A 21108-nucleotide genomic window follows, 5' to 3' on the forward strand; every position below is an offset into this window, starting at 1 on the left:
TTGTAATAACTATAGTGTCAGGTGTGTACTTGAAATATTGGTGGGATCACTTTGTAAAGTAGATGACTGTCTAATTGCTATGCTGTACACCTGAAACTAATACAAAATAATAGTGAATATCGACTGTAATTGAAAAAAGTAAAAATAAGAGTAGAAATCTAAACATACAATAAATTTCAAATGACTCCATTTTAATTTGGATAATTTTAATTTTATTATAATAGCAAAATAGGCAAGCAGAGGCCTTCTCCTGAAAATAAGATTAGTGGCATATCTTTACATGATGACCGAAATTTTCCCAGAAATTCAGGAATCTAAGCCTTCAGTGTGTATCTCAGTACTATTAGTTGGAATCCTTCCAAGTACTAGAGCAAAGGAGTGAAAACATTAGTCATTGCCAAGTTCTCAGTGTATTTTTTTGGACCACCAGCTAGAAAATTCCATGTTTATTTAGTCAACCAGTCTGTTTTAAATTTTTCTATGTAAATCAACCATTTGTGTTTAAGCATTAAATCATTTAAAATAAGGTTCCTATTAATTCAACAAACTTATAAAGAATATAAGGTAATTACTGAACCCTGTAATTATTGTAAAATTACCTAACAAAAAAGACCTTGCTGGCCTTTTCAGAAACCTTTCTTTGGAGTAATAGAACACACACACACATACACATACACCATTGTGCTCTGGTTGGGGAAGCAGAAGGTCGTGAAGAAGTGACTCAAGTTTACTGAGTGAAGAATACACAGAAATTTATTTGGAAAATGAATGACCATGTTTGCAATAAAACTCCAAAATATCAAATGCAAGATGGCCATAATATTCTGACGGTCAAGGAGCATACATGCACACAATTTATTGGATTACTGCAATCTCACAGGCATGACACCTAACATGGTGAGACATAAGTCAGGAGAAACAAACAGTAAGTCCTTACAGAAGCGTTAGGAAGATTTATAGGCTAGATCTTTTTCTCTGCCTTCCTTTGGAAAGTAATCGTGTCTCATTTTTAAAAAATAGTTCCAAATTCATTTGCTCAGTATTTATTTAAAATAAGTTAATAATGTAAAACAAGTAACAGTTGTTTTACTGTAAACATGTCATGCATGTTCTATTGGTTCAAAAATAAAATTAAAACAAGATATCCTCTGTAAAGCAAATATATTTATTATGCACTTTCATATACATAGGGATTTTTGCTTAATATAATACAAGGAATAAAATAAAACTTTTACATTGTGAAGTTCAATGTACATTTTAGGCTATTTACATACCTCAAACCAATGGAAAAAAAAAAGTATTTGTAACTACATTTGCTGAGACATGTAAATGGAGACATGAAGCAAAACAAACATTTGCATAGCCAGACAATATTGAGAAAAGTATTTACTCCTGTTTTCTAAGTAGGAATTATTTTTGGTGAAGATTCCAGTAGGAGTGGGGCAAGGATAAGGGATAAAAGACACTGTGCTACACAGTACACAGAGTTCTGGTCAAACCTTTCCTACAAGCATTCAGATTTTCATTCTTCAGTACTGTATTTTTTATCACTTCCCTTTTTACCACCTCATGACTTTTAGGGATGGACACGGATGGAATATTATAAAAATGTTATAAGCAAATGGCATCATAGGTGTGTAGTGACATCAAGTGATTTACAAAATTTAAACATTTTAATTCTTAAAATAGCTATTTAGGAGTTAAATTTGGGGGACTATCTTTACTCTTCTTAAGGATTAAAAGCCATTTTCAATCACGGTATTAAATCAGTACAGAAAGAAATGAGCAGTCAGGCATCTCGGCACCCTCTCGTCCTCAGCCTGACTAAAGGCCGTGTTTGTCCTATTCCAAACATAATATAAAAACATCATATTGAAAATCTTATTTTTCCAATAGGTTCTCTTCCTACCAACTGTTTCAAGTGGTAATATAATGTGTACATGAAAACATTTAGCTCTTTGAAAAACATAAATCCCTTATGTAATGAGTCATATCTTTGCCCTTTGGCCACAAGGTGCATTTTTTGTAAAACAAAAAACAAACAATAAAATTAAATAAATACAATTCCAATAATTCAAGGTTAATAGAAAAACTGGCAGCTTTCAGGGTTCTCTTTCTAAAAAAAATACACCTAATAAAACATTAGAGCTTCATCTTCTACAGTAATGTAAATGTACTGTATTTGAGATATGAGTAAGATTGGTTCTCATAATAGTGTATATTCATATTTATTAATAGAATTATTAACACTTCTAAGGCTACTTTGCAAGAGTCCTATTAAGTGTATTTAATAAATGTCCCATAGGGACAAAAATTCAATACTTGAAACATTCACATTCGAGTTATCCATATTGCCATGTCACCTTAATAGCGAGTGAACTTATTAATGCATTTCCTACTCCTGATTATGACTTGATGACATAAAAAAAGTGAGTGTTGCTGACTTTAAAAAACAAAAGCAAAATTAAAAGCCTTACACAAAGATCCAAGTGAAACATTTATCACAACCAATTCCACGTTTCTGTTTCTGTGAACAATGCACTACATATGTATCCTTCATTGAAGATGACATTACTGACCTTTGTTACTAAGACATTTTCTAAATATTCTCTTCCAATAGTAAGTTTTGTGCTAAATCTCCAAATTCTCTTTCCTCATTCCTCCTCCTTATCAACAGTATATGGAAAGAACAGAACTTCTGGATTTTGTGAGATTTTTCAGGGCTTATTTAAATATCAAACCCACACCCTTGGCTTCTAAGTACATTCTAATCTTTCCAGACATACAACCACCCACTCAACTGTCCCACTGGGTTAGAGTCCATCTAGGAGGCCAAGGCTGTGGGTCGCATGCTCCTCTGAGCTGGTCAACTTTGTTTTCCTTGGTCACAGACCTCACCCTTAACCATAGCTTTCAATCATCCCACAGACAATTGTTCAAAGAAGAAAGCAGGAAAGAGTGTGTGGACAAAAAATTACTGTTTATCAAATACCAATAAAAAATACACGTGTTATGACTGACAGGTTAGTGGTATCATCTGTGAAGGACAATACTTATTACATTCAAGAATATTCATCAAACTAACGACTAAAATTGATCCATCTGATTTTGAGTGGGGGCTATTTCCATCATGCAGTGATTTACAAAAATAGAGGCAACTGAGAGAGAAGCCAGCATTAAAATTCACACTGGTAAATTGTATTTGATTCAACTGGACGGTTGAGATAAGGGTAGTCAATGAATTGTGCAGGGATCAAAAATCTACCCTCAGAGAGACAGGCATATGTCGTCCCACATACACATGCGGCTGCAGCGTGGCTCTGTCCTGAGACGGTCCAGGCCTCGAGAATGACAGTCTGTCTTCTTGGCGGTGGAATGAAGAGTGAATGAAAGGTGAAATTGTACCCCATTGAATGAAACAGAACTTTGTTCTGCCTATAGTCTTTTTCTTTTTTCTTTTTGACACATTTAGCCAGAGATTAGGAGGATTCTACTGGGAAATCCAAATTTAAACTACTTAGAGCAGCTCCCTAAAATACTAGAAATTATTTTTAAATCTACGAAGAAACCATTTTTCTTCACCTCAATGGCATTAAATAGAAACTCATTTTCAACCAATGCTGAAGGTGTAGTGAGTATAAATAGTTGCATGATTTATTTTAATGAGTGACATTTTTAAAGATACAGGAAACAAGCCACACACTACAGCAATGCAAATGTGACTGAAACAGTAGGCTTAACTTTTGTTTGCCACAAAAAGAAAAAAAAATAAATACAAGGAACACTGCCTTTCATATATATTTGATCATGGCACATGCACATTTGTCAAATCTTAACTTAAAATACTCAAAAAATGTTCAGCTTTTATCAGGGAACTGCAGTATACACCTGCATTTTAAAAAGTGCTTGTTCTGTGTGGTGAATACAAAGCACACTGAATGAAACTTTTAAGCACAGAGTGTTACATTGAGAAGGCAGCCTTGCTATTTAGGCACATTACAGTAATTAAGGTAACTGAACTGCAAATATCACATTCTTCTTTTTTTTCCAGCAATCAACAGGCATGTTATGTTTCCATCCAGTAGTTGAAGAACCACTCCAATCACAATGTCTTCTGTCTCACAGAACAGGAAACTAATGCAAAAGTTAAAAAAATATATTAATTTCTACATTATACTTATTATTTAACTACATATAATTTTAAAACCTTATAAGACTATATAAACTTACCATGTAAAGAACAAAGTAGATTATCTGAGATTCATTATTTAACTTATAAACCACTTTTAAAGATTCCACAAAATGTTTACCTTAATTCATGTGTTTTGCTGTTTAATATACATATTTATACTTGGCCTTTACAAAAGGTATCATGAGAGTTGGAGAGCGATACTATCAGAACTAAGTATTTTTAAACTAAACAACAATGGGGAATGAATTAACTACTTTGTACATGTTATTTTTTAATGAGCTTTGACCAGTTGTTCCTAGATTCACATGGAAGTGTTTATTATTAGAAGGTATAGCAAAATTTATGAAAATGTGTCACCTAAAATACTATATCTCCAAAGACAAAAGAAGCATAAGAAAGAGATTTCCATTTGCTAAAAGGAAAGAGTACAATAGAGGATAAAAATAATTAAGCAAACTGGGATAAACATACCTGTAATAAAAGTAGGAAAATATTCCTAATGAAATCTTTGATCTATCTCCAATATCAGAAATGTGCTTTTAAAAAAGTATTGATAATATAAAATCATGTTATCTATTTTCTCATTAACTTCCCTTATATAATTAGTGAATCATCCACTGAGGTGGGAAGAAGAAAAAAGTGTTTTTATTTAATAAATATGAATTTATTTTTGAGGTTTAAGCATATAATTCTTATGTCTAAATATAGTGGGACCTAAACACTGGCTTGCCAATATAGCCATTAATCTTCTTTCCACCCCCATTCCTGGTGTGTGCAAACTTTACTTGAAGAGTCTTAAGAATCTGTCCTACTAAAAATTACCTTTTGCAGATTAAATCTTGGACTCCTTGGATGAAAAGTTAGGAAATTAATATTTACTATCTATCTACTAAGCACTACATACACTATTTTATTCAAACCAAGGAGTATTAGAGAAATAGCCCCTCTCTCTGTTACCATCAAAGAAATTTTAAGAAGGAAAATGACTGTATAAGAAGGAATTCTTAATCTGAGATCCATAAATAGTACATTCATTCATTCACTCACTTATTCAACACATTTTTACTGAGAAACTACTATAAACCCAAGCAGTATCCCCAATGCATGGAATACAGCAGTGAAACAGGTAACAATCCCTACCCTCAAAAAGGTTACACTTAAGTTGGAAGGAGACAAATAACAAACACAATAATAAATAAAACATATAAAGTATGTGAAATAGTAAGTTCTTAGGACAATAAAAGTAGGAAAGGGAGTGCTCGAGCTGGGAAAGTTCAAATTCTTAAGTAAAGGGAACCAGACTTTTGCATTTTATTCTTAATGTTGATGAAATGTTACCTGTTATAATGGTGTCTCCTTCTTATAGTTGAAACTAGGGTCAGAACCGTCAATCTGAAGCTTCAGGGCTTGTTTAAGGCTTAATTCCGTCTCTGACGAAGGGTACCCTTCCAACACTTCCTGATGCCCTCTGTCTTGTATTGTTCTCGGGACTGAAACCCTACCAAGAAACACCTGGTTGCTCTGAAGATGGTAATTTGGGTTTGTCATTATTCCATTTCTCTTCTTCTGTTCCCCACTTTGTTGGTGAATGAGAAACTGCTGCTGAGATCGACCAACTTCTTGCTGAGCAGACGGTATCATAATCTTGCACTGAGATTCTGCGGGTATTTGTTTAGGGGGTGTGCTGGACCCGGGTTTGGCTGCAGGCCCTCTTGAATCAAACTGAGTCATTTCATACTCTAAAACCTTTGGCTGTGAGGAATTATTTTGTTTAGCTTTCTTCCCAGCTGACCCAGATTTGCTGGAATTTTCTGATTTCCCCCCTTTATTTGTTTTAGTTGACTTCAAACTGGGCTTTACTTGACTCCACTCAAATTCACTAGAGGGGGAGTTATGGCTCTGTCCCAAGGACTGTGTTGTGGAAGACGGGGACACAATGGACTGTCGACTTCTACTGCGGGGCAGCGAATGCTGCTGGATCTGCTCAGTAAACGACAGGTTGTGAAAGCTATCAATTGGCACTGTTTGAGCCGTTGCTGTAGACGAAGTCGTTCTCAAAGATGAGTTTTTTGAGCTTTTCAGGGAATTATTTGACAAGGATGACTTCTGACGATCGACTGTAGAATCTGGAGATTCTGAAGGAGAACTGAATGCATGCGCTGGCCCATTCGGTAAACCACGCAGTGAAGGCTGCATGTCCCCTCCGCCAGTACTGCCAGAGCTATTTGATTTAATTGTTAACGACTGCATTTTTGAAGACACTGATTGTAGAGGCTTCTGCTCCATTGTGTGAACAGGAGAGGGGGAACAGCCATTCAAACTAGATGCACCATATTTTTCTAATAATTTAATTATCTGAGAGTGTCCGTTTTTAGCTGCCACGCGCATAGCAGTGCGTCCGAATTGATCTGCGTGGTTGGGGTCAGCACCGTGCTCTAGGAGAACCTGCACAACATCGATGTGCCCTTCCTGGGCTGCAATGCAGAGGGCAGTTGCACCTTGATTACAAGTGTGGTCAACAACAGCTCCATGCTCAATCAGAAGCTGCACCACTTTCACGTGGCCCTGCCACGCTGCAGACTGCAAGGCAGATCGCTTTTCATTGTCTGCGGCATTGATGTCAGCATGGTAGGTTATCAGAACCTGCACCATGTCCATATGGCCTTGCCAGCAGGAAACATGAAGTGCTGTCCTTCCTTCCGCATCACTCGCTTCTACGTTTGCACCATTTTCTAAAAAATACTCAGCCATTGTAAGTTGGTTTTCTAGGGCCAAAATATAAAGGGTAGGCCTACCATCAGCATCTTTGTAATTAACGTCAGCTCCGTGGCTAAAAAGTAGTTCAACAATGTCCCTGTGTCCTTCTAGTGCAGCAACCCGCAGTGCATTTCTACCATCATAACCTCTATGATCAATGTTGGATTTATTTTCCAGTAATATCTGAACACAATCATAATGACCCTCTTGCGAAGCTAATATGAAAGGTATTCGTCCATCATTATCAATCTCATTTGTTCTAGCACCTTGTTCAATAAGTGCTTCACATATTAATCTGTGACCTTCAAAAGCTGCCATGTGCAAAGGTGTCCATCCAGCATCATCTCTGTGATTTTCATCTAACCCTCTATCCAGTAGAGTACGTACCACTTCAACATTGCCTTGGGCTGAGGCTATGCTGAGGACTGTCCTACCTTCACTATCAATGCTATCCACAGCTGCACCCCAAAACAAAAGCGTGTTCACAACTGAAGCATGGCCCATAGAAGCAGCTGCTAAGAGGGGTGTACGACCATTGTTATCTGTGTGATCTACATCCGCTCCCCCCTCTAGAAGCAAGTCAACCACATCAACGTGTCCTTCATAGGCAGCCACCAGCAGTGGGGTCATGCCATCTTTATCACAATGATCTACTTCAGCACCTCGATCAATTAAAAGGCTGACAACTGATGCATGTCCTTTACTTGCAGGCACACAAAGTGCAGCTACAGAGAGTGCAGTCCTGCCATCAACATCCTCATGATTCACTTCTGCTCCGTGGTCCAGAAGGTGTTCCACAATCTCTCTATGTCCCATGTATGCTGCTGCTATCAAAGCAGTCCTCCCTTCATTATCAGCTTTGTTGACTTCAGCACCATGTTGTAGCAAATTCAGTACAATATCCTCGTGTCCTCCCCAAGCTGCTGCTCTCAAAGCTGTTCGGCTGTCAGCATCTGCACAATCCACTTTTACACCGGCATAAAGTAGCGCAGAAACTACCTCCGTGTGACCACCCCAAGCAGCAGATCTTAATGCTGTCCAGCCATCCTGATCAGTATGATTAATGTTTGCTCCGCACCCAATCAAACAATTAACCACCTTGGTATGTCCTTGTCTAGCAGCCAGGGTAAGTGGTGTGTGCCCATGAGCATCTTCTATCTCTAAATCTGCTCCCCTAGAGACAAGTAAATTCACCACATCAAGGTTGCCACTGTATGCAGCATTAGCCAATAATGTTCTCCCATTTGAATCACACTGATTTACTGAAGCTCCATTATCTAGTAAGGTTCGAATGGAATCCTCTCTTTCTAAGGCTTGACGGACTATGCATGATGTGCGATCATCTTCACTGTTCACATGAGCACCAGCTTTAACCAACAGCTGTAGCACTTCTTGTTCCTTGGGTATTAAGGTTGACAGGGAGTCTCTGACAGGTGTACCATTCCATATCATCCACAGAGCTAACTCAGCTGTCTCCAACTGTAAGTTTGAATTAATTAAGTGCAATGCAAATTCTTGTGCTTCCAGTGGTGTTAGATTCTTGGCTTGGCAGGTATAACTCATAGCCAGCATTCTGTGTCCTTCTGCTGCATTGCATAAATACTTCTGTGTGCAGTGTTTCACGTCCAGAAGCCACTCTGCAAAGCTGTAGTGAAACAGGATTTTAGTATTTCCTAGTCCATCAACAAGGAGTTTGGAGAGCACGTCTAACTTGCGTTGAAAGTCTTCCAAGGTTAATGACATATTTTTGGTCCATACTGCATGATATAATTCCGTTATGGTCAAAGGACGGCAGGCAGCAAGAATCACATTCAAAATAGGTTGAACCTTTGCAAACTGCTTTCTCACAAAAAGTCTTTGACACAGCCAGAGATAGAGACCGTTTAGAGTTCCTGGGATGTCACGGATCTCTCGTAACATAATAAAATTTTCTACAACTCCATCTAGAACCCGTTCTAGATAAAGAAAGCACCCACTGCTTTTAATGTGCAGTTGATTTAACATCTCTGCAGTTTCTTTTGTGAGGTGTTGTCGCAAAGCTTCTTCTTGATCTAAACGATGGAGGATGTACTGTTGCACATCCTTAACAATATATGCCTTCCGAAGGTCATCTAAACTTATTTTTCGAAAACCTAGAGAAGAGACAAAAAAATAGATGTCATCATTTGAAAACAATTGTAGAAGATGCCATACACTCAGAGAAATGTCTTCAGTACATAATAAGCTAATAAGCAAATAAATCAATAATACATGAACTAATACTAAGAAATCCATACCTGTTAGTATAGAAATCAGTTTTCTTTTCCTTCTATAACACACTGATAGCAGAGAAACAATTTCATTTTCCAGTTTACAAATGGGACATATTGTAGTGGCTCTGTGCCCCTCTTAACTTCAATGATAAGCATTAGATAGTCTTACATACATATCCATAAAGGCATGTTAAGATTTTCTGAACTCTCAAATGATTAGGAAAAAAAGTGCAGGAAGCAACAAATAAGATTTGTTTGTTTCTACAGCTGATCTTTTTCATATAAAAATTTTATATATTTCCACCTGCATAACTAAATATATACTAGCTTTAATTAGGGGACTGAATATTCATATCCAATTAGAATATCACCTGTCATGGCCTTTAAATAAAATTATTTTACATGTTGTCAAATTAAATGTCAGGTTGTCAATAAATAGCTTGAACCTTAAGATGCAATTTGCTAACAAAACTTCAGCATTGTAAAAATAAAGCAGCTTAATATATTTAAACCAACATAACATACTAGTTAAAGCTATCTGAAATTCACTTTTAACTTCTTTAAAGGGAACCATAATTTCATTTTCTAAAGGGAGATGATATCCTGATTTACAGACAGGAATTTATTAAACACATGTATTCATCTTACAGAAGAAAAAAACTGCTGATTAAATTAATTCCCTTAAGAGAAACAACACTAGAAATTGAGCAGAGATTATAGATGGTCACCTGTTACTATGGAGGCAAGACTTTTCAAAGTCTGTGATCCAGTCTAGATAAGAATCACTAAGGGCCTGAACAACCACAGCAGAACAGATACAAATGAAATGTGAGTTTGGGAATTATTAGTAAGAGCTAGATGCACGGATCTGAGCGAGTATGGAGAAGGAAAGAGAGGAGGAGTCAACATTGACTTAATTTCTGGCTTGATAGATCAGGATGGAAAAGATATTACTGAAGGATAAATAATAGGTTTGGAGAGAAAGCTGATAAATTCAGTTTTGTGATACTAAGCTTGAAGTACTTACATGAAATAGATAAATTTATTGAAAACACAACCTACTAAGAATGACATATGAAGAAATAAATTTTCATAGCTTTAAATCTATATAAAAATAAAAATCTGTAATTATATATATGTACAACTGATTATTAATTATAAATTTATTGAAAATCTGTAATTATATATATGTACAACTGATTATTAATATATATGTACAACTGATTATTTATTTTATAAATCTGTAGATTTATAAAAATCTGTAATTATATATATGTACAACTGATTATTAATTATAAATTTATTGAAAACACAACCTACTAAGAATGACATATGAAGAAATAAATTTTCATAGCTTTAAATCTATATAAAAATAAAAATCTGTAATTATATATATGTACAACTGATTATTCATATGAAGAAATAAATTTTCATAGCTTTAAATCTATATAAAAATAAAAATCTGTAATTATATATATGTACATATATATATGTACAACTGATTATTAAAAATCTGTAATTATATATATGTACAACTGATTATAAATTCAGTTTTGTGATACTAAGCTTGAAGTACTTACATGAAATAGATAAATTTATTGAAAACACAACCTACTAAGAATGACATATGAAGAAATAAATTTTCATAGCTTTAAATCTATATAAAAATAAAAATCTGTAATTATATATATGTACAACTGATTATCTATACAGATAATAGATGCTTTTCAACAGAATTTTAAAAGGTAAATTTTGATTATAACAAAGACACTTTTGATCCAAGGAAGAGTTTAAAATGTGCACTGAAATTTATAACAATCTACATTTACCAAGGACATGGGACTCGTCTCTTAACTTTTTTCTGTGTGTTCATTTGCTCTTGGCTTTATAAAATCATTAAACAATTTAAGTTGAAAAACACCTGGAATGTTGCTAATGAAAAATTTTTTTAATAATAACTATCTTACATTATAAAGTGTTTTAAAGTTTCCAAAATGATCTTGTAGATATTGACTGATTTACATAAAAGATTACAGTACCTATTATGAATAAATATTTATAATTTAAATCTACTTAACTTAAGATATCACAACTGAAACCTGAGATAATTAAAACAGGCTAAACCTCATAGTAACAGGTTCAGTTCCTGAGAAACAAATAAGAGAGATCAACAATTACTGAGTCAACTAGTTTTAAAGCAGCACTTCAAGTACTTATCATACCTAACTTTTTTTTATGTCAAACCTGTGAGATAAGTTACCCTACTTTAAATATGAAGAAGCTGCCTGGCTGGTGCAGCTCAGTGGTTGAGCGTCTCTACCTGTGAACCAGAAGGTCACGGTTTAATTCCCAGTCAGGGCACATGCCTGGGTTGTGGGCTCAATCTCCAGTAGGGTCATACAGGTGGCAGCTGATCAATGATTTTCTCTCATCATTGATGTTTCTATCTCTCTCTCTCTCTCCCTTCCTATCTGGAATCAATAAAATATATATTTTTAAAAATTAAAGAAAATAAAAGTGAAGAAGCTAAAGCTCAGAAATGTCAGGTTAATTGCCCAAAGTAGCCCAGCTGGTAAATCATAGATCCAGGATTCTGATTATTTTGACTTTGAAGTTTTTGCTCTTTACATTAAGATGGCGATGGGCAGAGAAAGTTGTGAAAGAAAGTACAAGTGCTTGATAGGGGATTGAAGGGTAGAGGATAGAGCCATTTTAATTCTAAAATAAAGCAGAGAAAATTTCATCAAGTATAGATATAAAATACTTGCAATTAAAAGAACAAAGCACTCCCAAATCTAAATATACTTAGTAATATGAATTTACATAGAATCAACTAATGTGTTCATCATTAATGATAGTTATTTGTTCATTAATGCAGAACTAAGAATATCTAACTAACAATTTGAATATCTTGAGTTAAAGTTACTGAAAATAATTGCTTTTATTACAGTGCAGCTTCTGACCATTATACATGTAATTCCCTTCTTAGGAACATGCACAATTTTAGTACATTATATTAAAAAACACTTTAAAATTTTTTATAAGGCTGAAAAATGCTCAAAAATTTTAGGCGAATATAAACACAATTTACTGAAATGTTTGACCACTTTTATATTCTTACTTAAGACATTTCTCAGGATGTGAGATTACTCAGTGCTAGTGAAAGTAGAATGATAGAAGAATGATAGCACCTGTGCCAAAATTTATAAACTGATGTTCAATGCAATTATTTATTATCCTAAAGAATCTGTGGGGATAGAATATCCTTACTAATAAAAGCCTAAGTGGTCGTCACACCATGATGCCCTCACACTGTCACAAGATGGCTGTGCGCACAGTGGGCGCACGCAGGTGGGCAGGGCTGGGCTTGAGGCTGCATGCGCAGCACAGAGCCTGCCTGGGAGTCCCACCTCCTCCCGCCCCCGCACTGCGAGGCCTGCCTGGGGGCCCTAGGTGTCCCTCCTCCCAGCTCCGCAGGGCACGGAGGCAGGGACCCCCAGCTCCGGCCTACCTCTTTGGGACAATCCATTGAGGAGCCCCGGATGGGTAGGTGGAGCCTATCTCTTTGGGGCAATCGATCGTGGGGCTCCCGCATGCCAGGCTGGGTGACCCGCCCCCCCCCCCCCCCCCAGTGCACGAATTTCGTGCAGCGGGCCTCTAGTATAACAATAAAACCTAACAGCATGATAATAAGAAAGTTAAGTGAACTCTGACATATTGATGCATAGTAAATTATGTATCCATTAAAATAACTATTAGAAAGATAATACAGTGACACTGAAGGCTTGTAAATGTTAAATTTACAAAATCGAATTTGAATTGACAGAAAGCATGATTTCAACTAGGTAGGGTAACATACACAGAATTTAATCTAAAGTGGTCAAGAGTGGTTAATTACTACTTTATCTCTGAATGATGTAGTATTTGAGTATGATGTCATTTAAAACATTACCTATAGGCAGCATGTATTTTTTTAAACTTTTTTAATATATATTTTTATTGATTTCAAAGAGGAAGGGAGAGGGAGAGAGAGATAGAAACATCAATGATGAGAGAGAATCACTCATCGGCTGCCTCCTGCACGCCCACTACTGAGGACTGAGCCCACAACCAAGGCATATGCCCTGACCAGAAATCAAACCGTGACCTCCTGGTTCATAGGTCAATGCTTAACCACTGAACAACACTAGTCCGGTGTATTATTTTTTTAATCAGATAAAATACGTATAAAAAACTTTGAGGTTTAATTTTTTATACACAAAATGTTTTCAAATGGACTGCTATTTCTTTTAGTCCCATAACAAGTATCAATAGCTAGTAGCTTATGATAATACCTTCATATTTAGTCAAGATTCTTGGTAACTGCCAAAGGGATTTTTCATTACATTAATCTGAAGCTGTTAATAAAAATGTTATTGGTCAGTACAGTATATACATGAAGAAAGAAATTCTCTTCACAAAATGTTAAGTGCTTAGATATGAGTAGATGAACACAGTAAAAATCTTAATGTTACTGCCCTAAGGTCAGGCACCTGCAAGTTTTAAATTTGAATGCATATTTCTCAATTTAAAAACTACATATTTCAACTTAAAACAGTAGCAATAAGCAGGAAGGTGCATAGAACATATATAAAAAATAAGGACAAATCTAAGAAAAAAGCTGAATAAATTAAAATATAAGCTATGTTCATAGATGGAACAAAAGCATATATTAAATGTCAGACTCTTCCTAAACTAAAATAAAATTTTAAACCAAATCTAATATTTTTGGTTTATATCATGGGTAGTTCTAATTTTTGAAAATATGCTATTAAACTCAGTTTGGAGGAATACAGGTAAAAATATATAATTTAGAATAACATTAATGACAAAGAGATCTAGGAAGTAACTGTACCAAAATATTAAAAATATTTAACCAATGTTGCACTGGCATAAAAATGCTGACAGTTCAGAAGAGCATAGTTTAGAAATACATCAATTACACACTGACACACATCTATGCACACATACCTGAACTTAATGTATGATGAAAGGGAGTCAATAAATAGTGCTGAAAATAAATTTGTGGTTTGATAGATTATCCTAGCAAAGACAATACATAGATTATATATAATAGATTTCAAAAGAATGACAGTTTTCCACCCTTATGTGTAGGGGATACATTCCCAGACCTCCTGTGGGTCCCTGACCATGGGTAGTACCTAACCTTATATACACTGCCTTTTCCTATACATAAATATTTATGATAAAGTTTAATTTATAAATTATGCACAGAGAGATGATCAACAATAGTTAATAATAAAATAGAAAAATTATAACAATATACTGTAATGAAAGTTATGTGAATGTGGTCTCTCTCCTCTTGTGATAATGTGAGATGAAACAACGCCTACATGATGAGGTGGCTTGAGGTGCTCCATCAGTGTTCACTCTTGTCATTTTAACCCCAAACTTATCAACTATGTTTTTATCAAAAACAAAAAGTACTATACATAGAAACTAAAAGTGCTGCCATTAGCAGCAAGGAAATCTAAGAGACAACCCATAGAGGGAGGAAATCATTTGAACAAATTAATAAGGTTTCACCTTACTGTAAAGTGCATAGAAATATTTAAAATTGACACGGCTACTTAAACAATAACTTAATTATTTTCTTTCCAACTATAAACCCTGTGAGTGGTCCTTGTTTTACACTCTTTTATTTCATAAAGCACAAAGAATGCTTTACATGATCTAACAGGATCACTTTATTGTGATAGTAAGAAAAGTAGAACAGTTGAGTCAGAGAAAAAGTTAAAAAAGAAAAAACAACTGATCGTGTACTTTTATACATTATATCAATTGTTTACTCACATATCAGAAGAGGATTTTTTTACAAAGGATGTATTTCAAGAGGTATCCTAAAAAGCTGTTGCCTCTGTCTCCCCTCTCACACCAGGAAAACCTTCTTGGTAACTGCCATTGATTTACTTTTTTAATATGTTTTTAATGATTTTAGAGAGAGCGGGAGAGGAAGAGAGAGAGAGAAATATCAATCAGTTGCCTCCTGTACACACTCACAACTGGGGATTGAACTCGAAACCTGGGCACGTGCTCTGACCTGATACCAGCAACCCTTTGGTGCGTGGGACGACGCTCAACCAACTCAACCAACTGAGCCACACTGGCCAGGGCTACCACTGATTTTTAAAAGGCATATTCACAACTCTCAAGATGCTTAGTCTAGTTAGAATATCACAAACTGACAATGACATAACAGCATAATAAATGAAGCTCTATAGATGTACAGCAGCTACCATGGCATGAAATACTTGTAATCTTCACTAAGAAAATTAGGAAAAAAATATTGGAAAAGGTAATATTAAAGGATCTGAAAACATTCCATGGCTTATTTTTAACACAACTTTAAAGAAGTACTGTTGCGAAGAGCTACTGGAAGCAACCACCAGATTTTCCACTGCACACTCTCCCCTGAGGAGCCACAGAGACCAGTTTATCAACGAAAACCACTGGAGGATAGCGGGAAGGAATCATGCTTACCAGTAAACATTTTAGTGACAGCCTTACTCTGTTTTCGGGCAGAACAGAGAAGCAATAGCCATGGTGGAAAGAACTCATGGTGACCAGCTAAAAGCTCTGCCACAGTCCCCGATAAGCTGGTGGACGTCTGTTCACCTTCAGTGATGTTACAGCCTTCATCAACAGAATCCACAAGCAGATACAGGCTTTGCTGGGGAGGCTTCATTCCCAAAAGCGGGAGCAGAACACACCTGCAAGGCATATCCATACAAGCAGTGTGAGCACTGTCGCCTGTGATGTTAACATTTAGTATTCAAACACTGATAAAACTAGTGACAAATATGCTTTACCGAATGAATTAAGGTTTTAGAATAAAAATATTGTACAGGTTTCAATTTCTTACTTTAAGGAGAATACTTGTCCAAAATAGTTGCAGTGCCAATAACATTTTCCACAGTAAAGTGTGAGTGTGAGTGTGAGTGTGTGCGTGTGTGTTAGTAACTCAGCATAACTGAGGAGAAGAGCAGAAGCAACTTGAGGAAATTAGATTTCAATATTTTCTTTCTAATTTTTTGAATTGGTAAAAAGCTAGAATTGTCTATGACAAAGCTAAAATGTGTTGCATGGGGAGAACAAATTTGGGAACCACTGTAATAATAAGAAAAATAGTAAAGATTCAGTATAAGTTTGAAGTGTTTTATCATCATCATTTCTCTTATAAAATGACTGTACTGCATACTAGCTTGTCACACAAATGTTAGGAAAAACTATACTAAGATAAACTATAGTCTAGGTCCCATTGGATGTACAGTGTATTTTTTAAATTTCAATGTAAAGGATAAATTATTGGGTATAATTCTGCTGAATATATTTCCTACTCATAACTTATATTGTAGTTGAATATAATGTGTTCATAACTAAAACAATGCTCATTCATTTTCAACAAATATTTACTTTATACATGCCTTGTGCTGAGTATGGTGCTGAAATATACATAGTGGAGGTCATAACCCATCTAATTATAAATACCATAAACTTAGATAATCCTTTCCATGACTGTCTTTTTAATCTTTCAATCCGACAGCATCCAAGATCCAGTTTATCATTATGTCCTATCAATATTTCTTTATAAAAATCTCTCAAGCCCACTTCAGCCTATAACAGTGATTTTCAACCTTTTTCATTTTGTGGCACACACAAACTATTTACTAAAGTCTGCAGCACACCAGCGAAAAACATTATTTTTTTGCCAATCTGACAAAAAAGATCTATTTTGATTCATTCACACCGGACAGCCATTGTTGTGTTGGCTATTGTCTTTGTTTATTTGACAATCTAAGAGAAAAGAGGTCAGTGCCCCTGACTAAATATCAGGTATTGCATGTTTTAAAAATTCTTGCAATATACTGGTTGAAAATCGCTGCCTTAGTCCAAACTACCATCATCTGTCACCTGGGCCACCATTATAACCACATGTTCCCAGTGCTCCCTCCAGAGTTCCTGCTGCAGCCGGAGTATCCTTTTCAAAGTGGTAGTCCAGTCACAGTGGCCTTCTTTCAATGACTTTTATCAGATACAATTATACAAAGGCCTTTTCATTTACAGCTTCCTCTGCTGGTATGTGCTTCATGTCTTTCATCATGCAATTAACTCATTAGGGAAATACAAATTAAAACCACAGGAAGATACCACTAGACACCTATTAGAATTGCTGAAGTAAATGAAACCCCTGAAAATACCAAGTGCTGTCACTGATAAGGAGCAATGATACTGCCATTTCCAGTGGTACAGCCACTTTGGAAAAGTTTTGCAGTTTCTTAAAAAGTTAAATGTACGCTTACCCCACCTACCCCATGGCCTAGGGATCCCACTTCTAGGTATTTACCTAAGTGAAGTGAAAACTTAAGGCTACACAACAATCTGTACATGAATGCTTATAGGAATTTTAATCATAAATCTACAACAGCAATCAAAATTACTGATTCCCATCTACTTGAAAGCAGTATATTAATTCAAGCTGCTTTTTTTCTAGAAGTTGGTAACAAACCAAAATTCTCAGGTACTAACACTCAAAGTCAGAAACTAAGATCCAGGTCTGGAAATGACTGAACTGTTAGCTATGTTAAAACAGCAAGGCTTTCTGATGGTAGAGGATGTAATAATGCATCTGTCTTCTGAACCAAATATATATATCTACACTAATAAGAGTAAGATGCAAATTGACTGTACCTTCATGACGCCCACCAGCCAATCAGGAGTGAGAATGCAAATTAACCCAACAAAGATGAAGGGCTAATTTTCATACACAGGCGCCAAGGGGCCAGGGGCGGGGTGGGACGCTTGCGTCATCACCATAGTGACGATGCAGGCATTCCGCACTGCCCCAGCGGCTCCGTGCCTCTGGGCAGTATGGGAAGGTGAAAAGGCAGCTCCAGCAAAGTGAAGGTGGTGCCGGCACCAGGGGAAGGCAGGCCTGTTCTTGCACGAATCTTCGTGCATCAGGCCTCTAGTTTATATATAATGTATGTTTGTTTTATTTGGGAAAACAAATATTTAAAATATAAAAATGGGAAATAAACATAGTAAACCTAGAGAAACCAAGATGGCGGCATAGGTAAGCACCTAAACTGCTGCCTTGCACAACAATTTCAAAACTACAACTAAAAGACAGAACGGACACCATCCAGAACCACAGGAAAGCTGGCTGAGTGAAAATTCTACAACTAGAAGGAAAGAGAAAAGCTCACAGAGAATTGGAGGTACGGCAAAGGGTCTTTGTGCGCGCAGAGAGGAAGGGCGGCTGAGAGCCTGGCTGACTTTCTCTGGCGGAAGGGGGAAGGAAGCCCCCGACCGCACTGAACCCCAGTTCTGACTGCACTGAACCCCAGTTCCGGGCGAGCCCCTGGGGACCTACGCTCTTACGGGAGGAGTCTGGACTATCGGGCGGAGACTCGGGAGCTGGGGAAGGCAGAGGTCTGAAGGCGCGCGCATGCCAGTGCGCACAAAGGCTGCGGAGGTTGCCACAGGCTTTCCCTAGTGGAAGGGAGTCAGAGGCTCCTGACTGCACTGAGCCCCAGTTCTGACTGCACTGAACCCCAGTTCCAGGTGAGCCCCTGGGGACCCACGCTCTTGTGGGGGGAGTCTGAACTCTCGGGCGGAGACTCGGGAGCCGGGGAAGGCAGAGGTCTGAAGGCGCGCGTGTGCACTCAAGGGCAAGGCAGATGGGAAGCCAAGACTGTCTGCTCCGCCCTGAGACTCCACCCCATCCAAGCTGAGCACAGAGACTATTGATATTTGGCAAGTCTAATCCTATAAGGCTGTCTCCAGCACTGAACTTCTCCCAGTGTAGACAAAGCTGATCCTCACAGCCAACTGGCCTGCAGGTCACTTCCTCCCAGTGATACCAACAACAATCAAGACTTAACTACAACAAGGCTGTACACACAGTCCACAAAGGGATGCACCAAGAGTGTCCACCTCAGGTTAACTGGGGAGGCCGACCCACTGGGCCATATAGGAAACCTAGCACACAAATCTACCCTACCAACTCAGGGAATCAATGAAAATGCGGCGTCAAAGAAACAGATCACAAACGAAAGAAATGGAGGAAAACAAACGACTGGATATAGAATTCAAAACCACGGTTATAAGGCTTTTCGAGAATATCCTAGAAAAGGCCGATAAATATAATGAGACCCTCGAAGATATGAAAAAAGACCAACTAGAAATTAAACATACACTGACTGAAATAAAAAATATTATACAGAGACCCAAAAACAGACTAGAGGAACACAAGAATCAAGTCAAATAACTAAAATACAAAGAAGCAAAAAACACTCAACTGAAAAAGCAAAAAGCAAAAAAAAAAATCCAAAAAGTTGAAGATAGTGTAAGAAGACTCTGGGACAACTTCAAGCGTACCAACATCAGAATTATGGGGGTGCCAGAAGAAGAGAGAGAGCAAGATACTGAAAACCTATTTGAAGAAATAATGACCGAAAACTTCCCCCACAGGGTGAAAGAAATAGACTTACAAGTCCAGGAAGCCCACAGAACCCCAAACAAAAGGAATCCAAAGAGGACCACACCAAGACACATCATAATTAAAATGCCAAGAGCAAAAGACAAAGAGAGAATATTAAAAGCAGCAAGAGAAAAACAGTTAGTTACCTACAAGGGAGCACCCATACGATTGTCAGCTGATTTCTCAACAGAAACTATGCAGGCTAGACGGGAGTGGCAAGAAATTTTCAATGTGATGAATAGCAAGAACCTACAACCAAGATTACTCTACCCAGCAAAGCTATCATTCAGAATTGAAGGTCAGATAAAGAGCTTCACAGATAAGAAAAAGCTAAAGGAGTTCATCACCACCAAACCAGTATTATATGAAATGCTGAAAGGTATTCTTAAAGAAGAGGAAGAAGAAAAAGGTAAAGATAAAAATTATGAACAACAAATACATATCTATCAACAAGTGAACCTAAAAATCAAGTGAATTAAAAACCTGAGGAACAGAATAATCTGGTGAATATAATAGAATCAGGGGCACAGAAAGGGAGTGGACTGATAATTCTCAGGGGGAAAGGGGTGTAGGGGGTTCAGGAAGAGACTGGACAAAAATCATACACTTATGGATGAGGACAGTGGGGGGGAGGTAAGGGCAGAAGGTGGGGTGGGAACCGGGTGGAGGGGAGCTATGGGGGGGAAAAAGGAGAAACAATTGTAATAATCTGAATAAAGATTTATTAATAAATAAATAAATAAATAAATAAATAAATAAAACAAAAAAACATAGTAAACCTAACATTTACTGAGTGCTTACTAAGTATAAAGCATGATGCTAAGTAATCTCTATGGATTTATCAGTTTATCCCTCACAGCAAGCCTATAACAGAGATACTATTACCATTTCTATTTCACAGATGAAGAAACACAGGTACAGAGGAAAGTAGATTGCCAAGTGAAACAAGTAATAAGTGGCAGAGTGGGAATAGAATTTGATAAGTTTCAAAGTTCCTCTTCTTAATTATTATGTTAAACTGCTTAGGAAAATATCAAAAAGTTATATATACATATGAGCTTAAGATCCAATTAAACAGTAAAGTTCTTAGAGCAACCTGACTAAATTAGTAAGTGGCTAATTTTTTAGCATTTAAATTACCTGAAAACATTTTCATGAGAAAAGCAATATTATATATTTTAAGATCTTCTAACTGAATATACTACTTTTCAAATTTTACTTTCCTGAGAGTATTGAACATCCATGTCTGTTTGCCACAGATTCTGTACTAAAAGTCACTTGCCTCAATACTGAAATTCCAGAAAATTAGTAGATGGTAGATGTTCCTAATAATTTTGCTACAATTACTATATGATTAATGTCAA

General features: G+C 36.7%; 1 protein-coding gene across 1 annotated transcript in view; it reads right to left on the bottom strand.

The window, feature by feature from the left end:
- Positions 1-1144: 1144 nt before the first annotated feature.
- The window catches only part of ANKRD50 (ankyrin repeat domain containing 50), a 33319-nt gene continuing 13355 nt past the window's right edge, over positions 1145-21108 (bottom strand). Inside the window, exons 3-5 of the mRNA XM_080675354.1 lie at positions 15742-15971; positions 5531-9081; positions 1145-4134 (exon numbers count right to left, since the gene is read on the bottom strand). Of these exons, the coding sequence (XP_080531480.1) occupies positions 5534-9081; positions 15742-15971 (3778 nt within the window). The 3' untranslated portion in view covers positions 1145-4134; positions 5531-5533. The remainder of the gene's footprint in view (positions 4135-5530; positions 9082-15741; positions 15972-21108) is intronic.

The sequence above is a fragment of the Plecotus auritus genome, assembly GCF_963455305.1.
Source record: "Plecotus auritus genome assembly, chromosome: 6".
NCBI lineage: Eukaryota > Metazoa > Chordata > Mammalia > Chiroptera > Vespertilionidae > Plecotus > Plecotus auritus.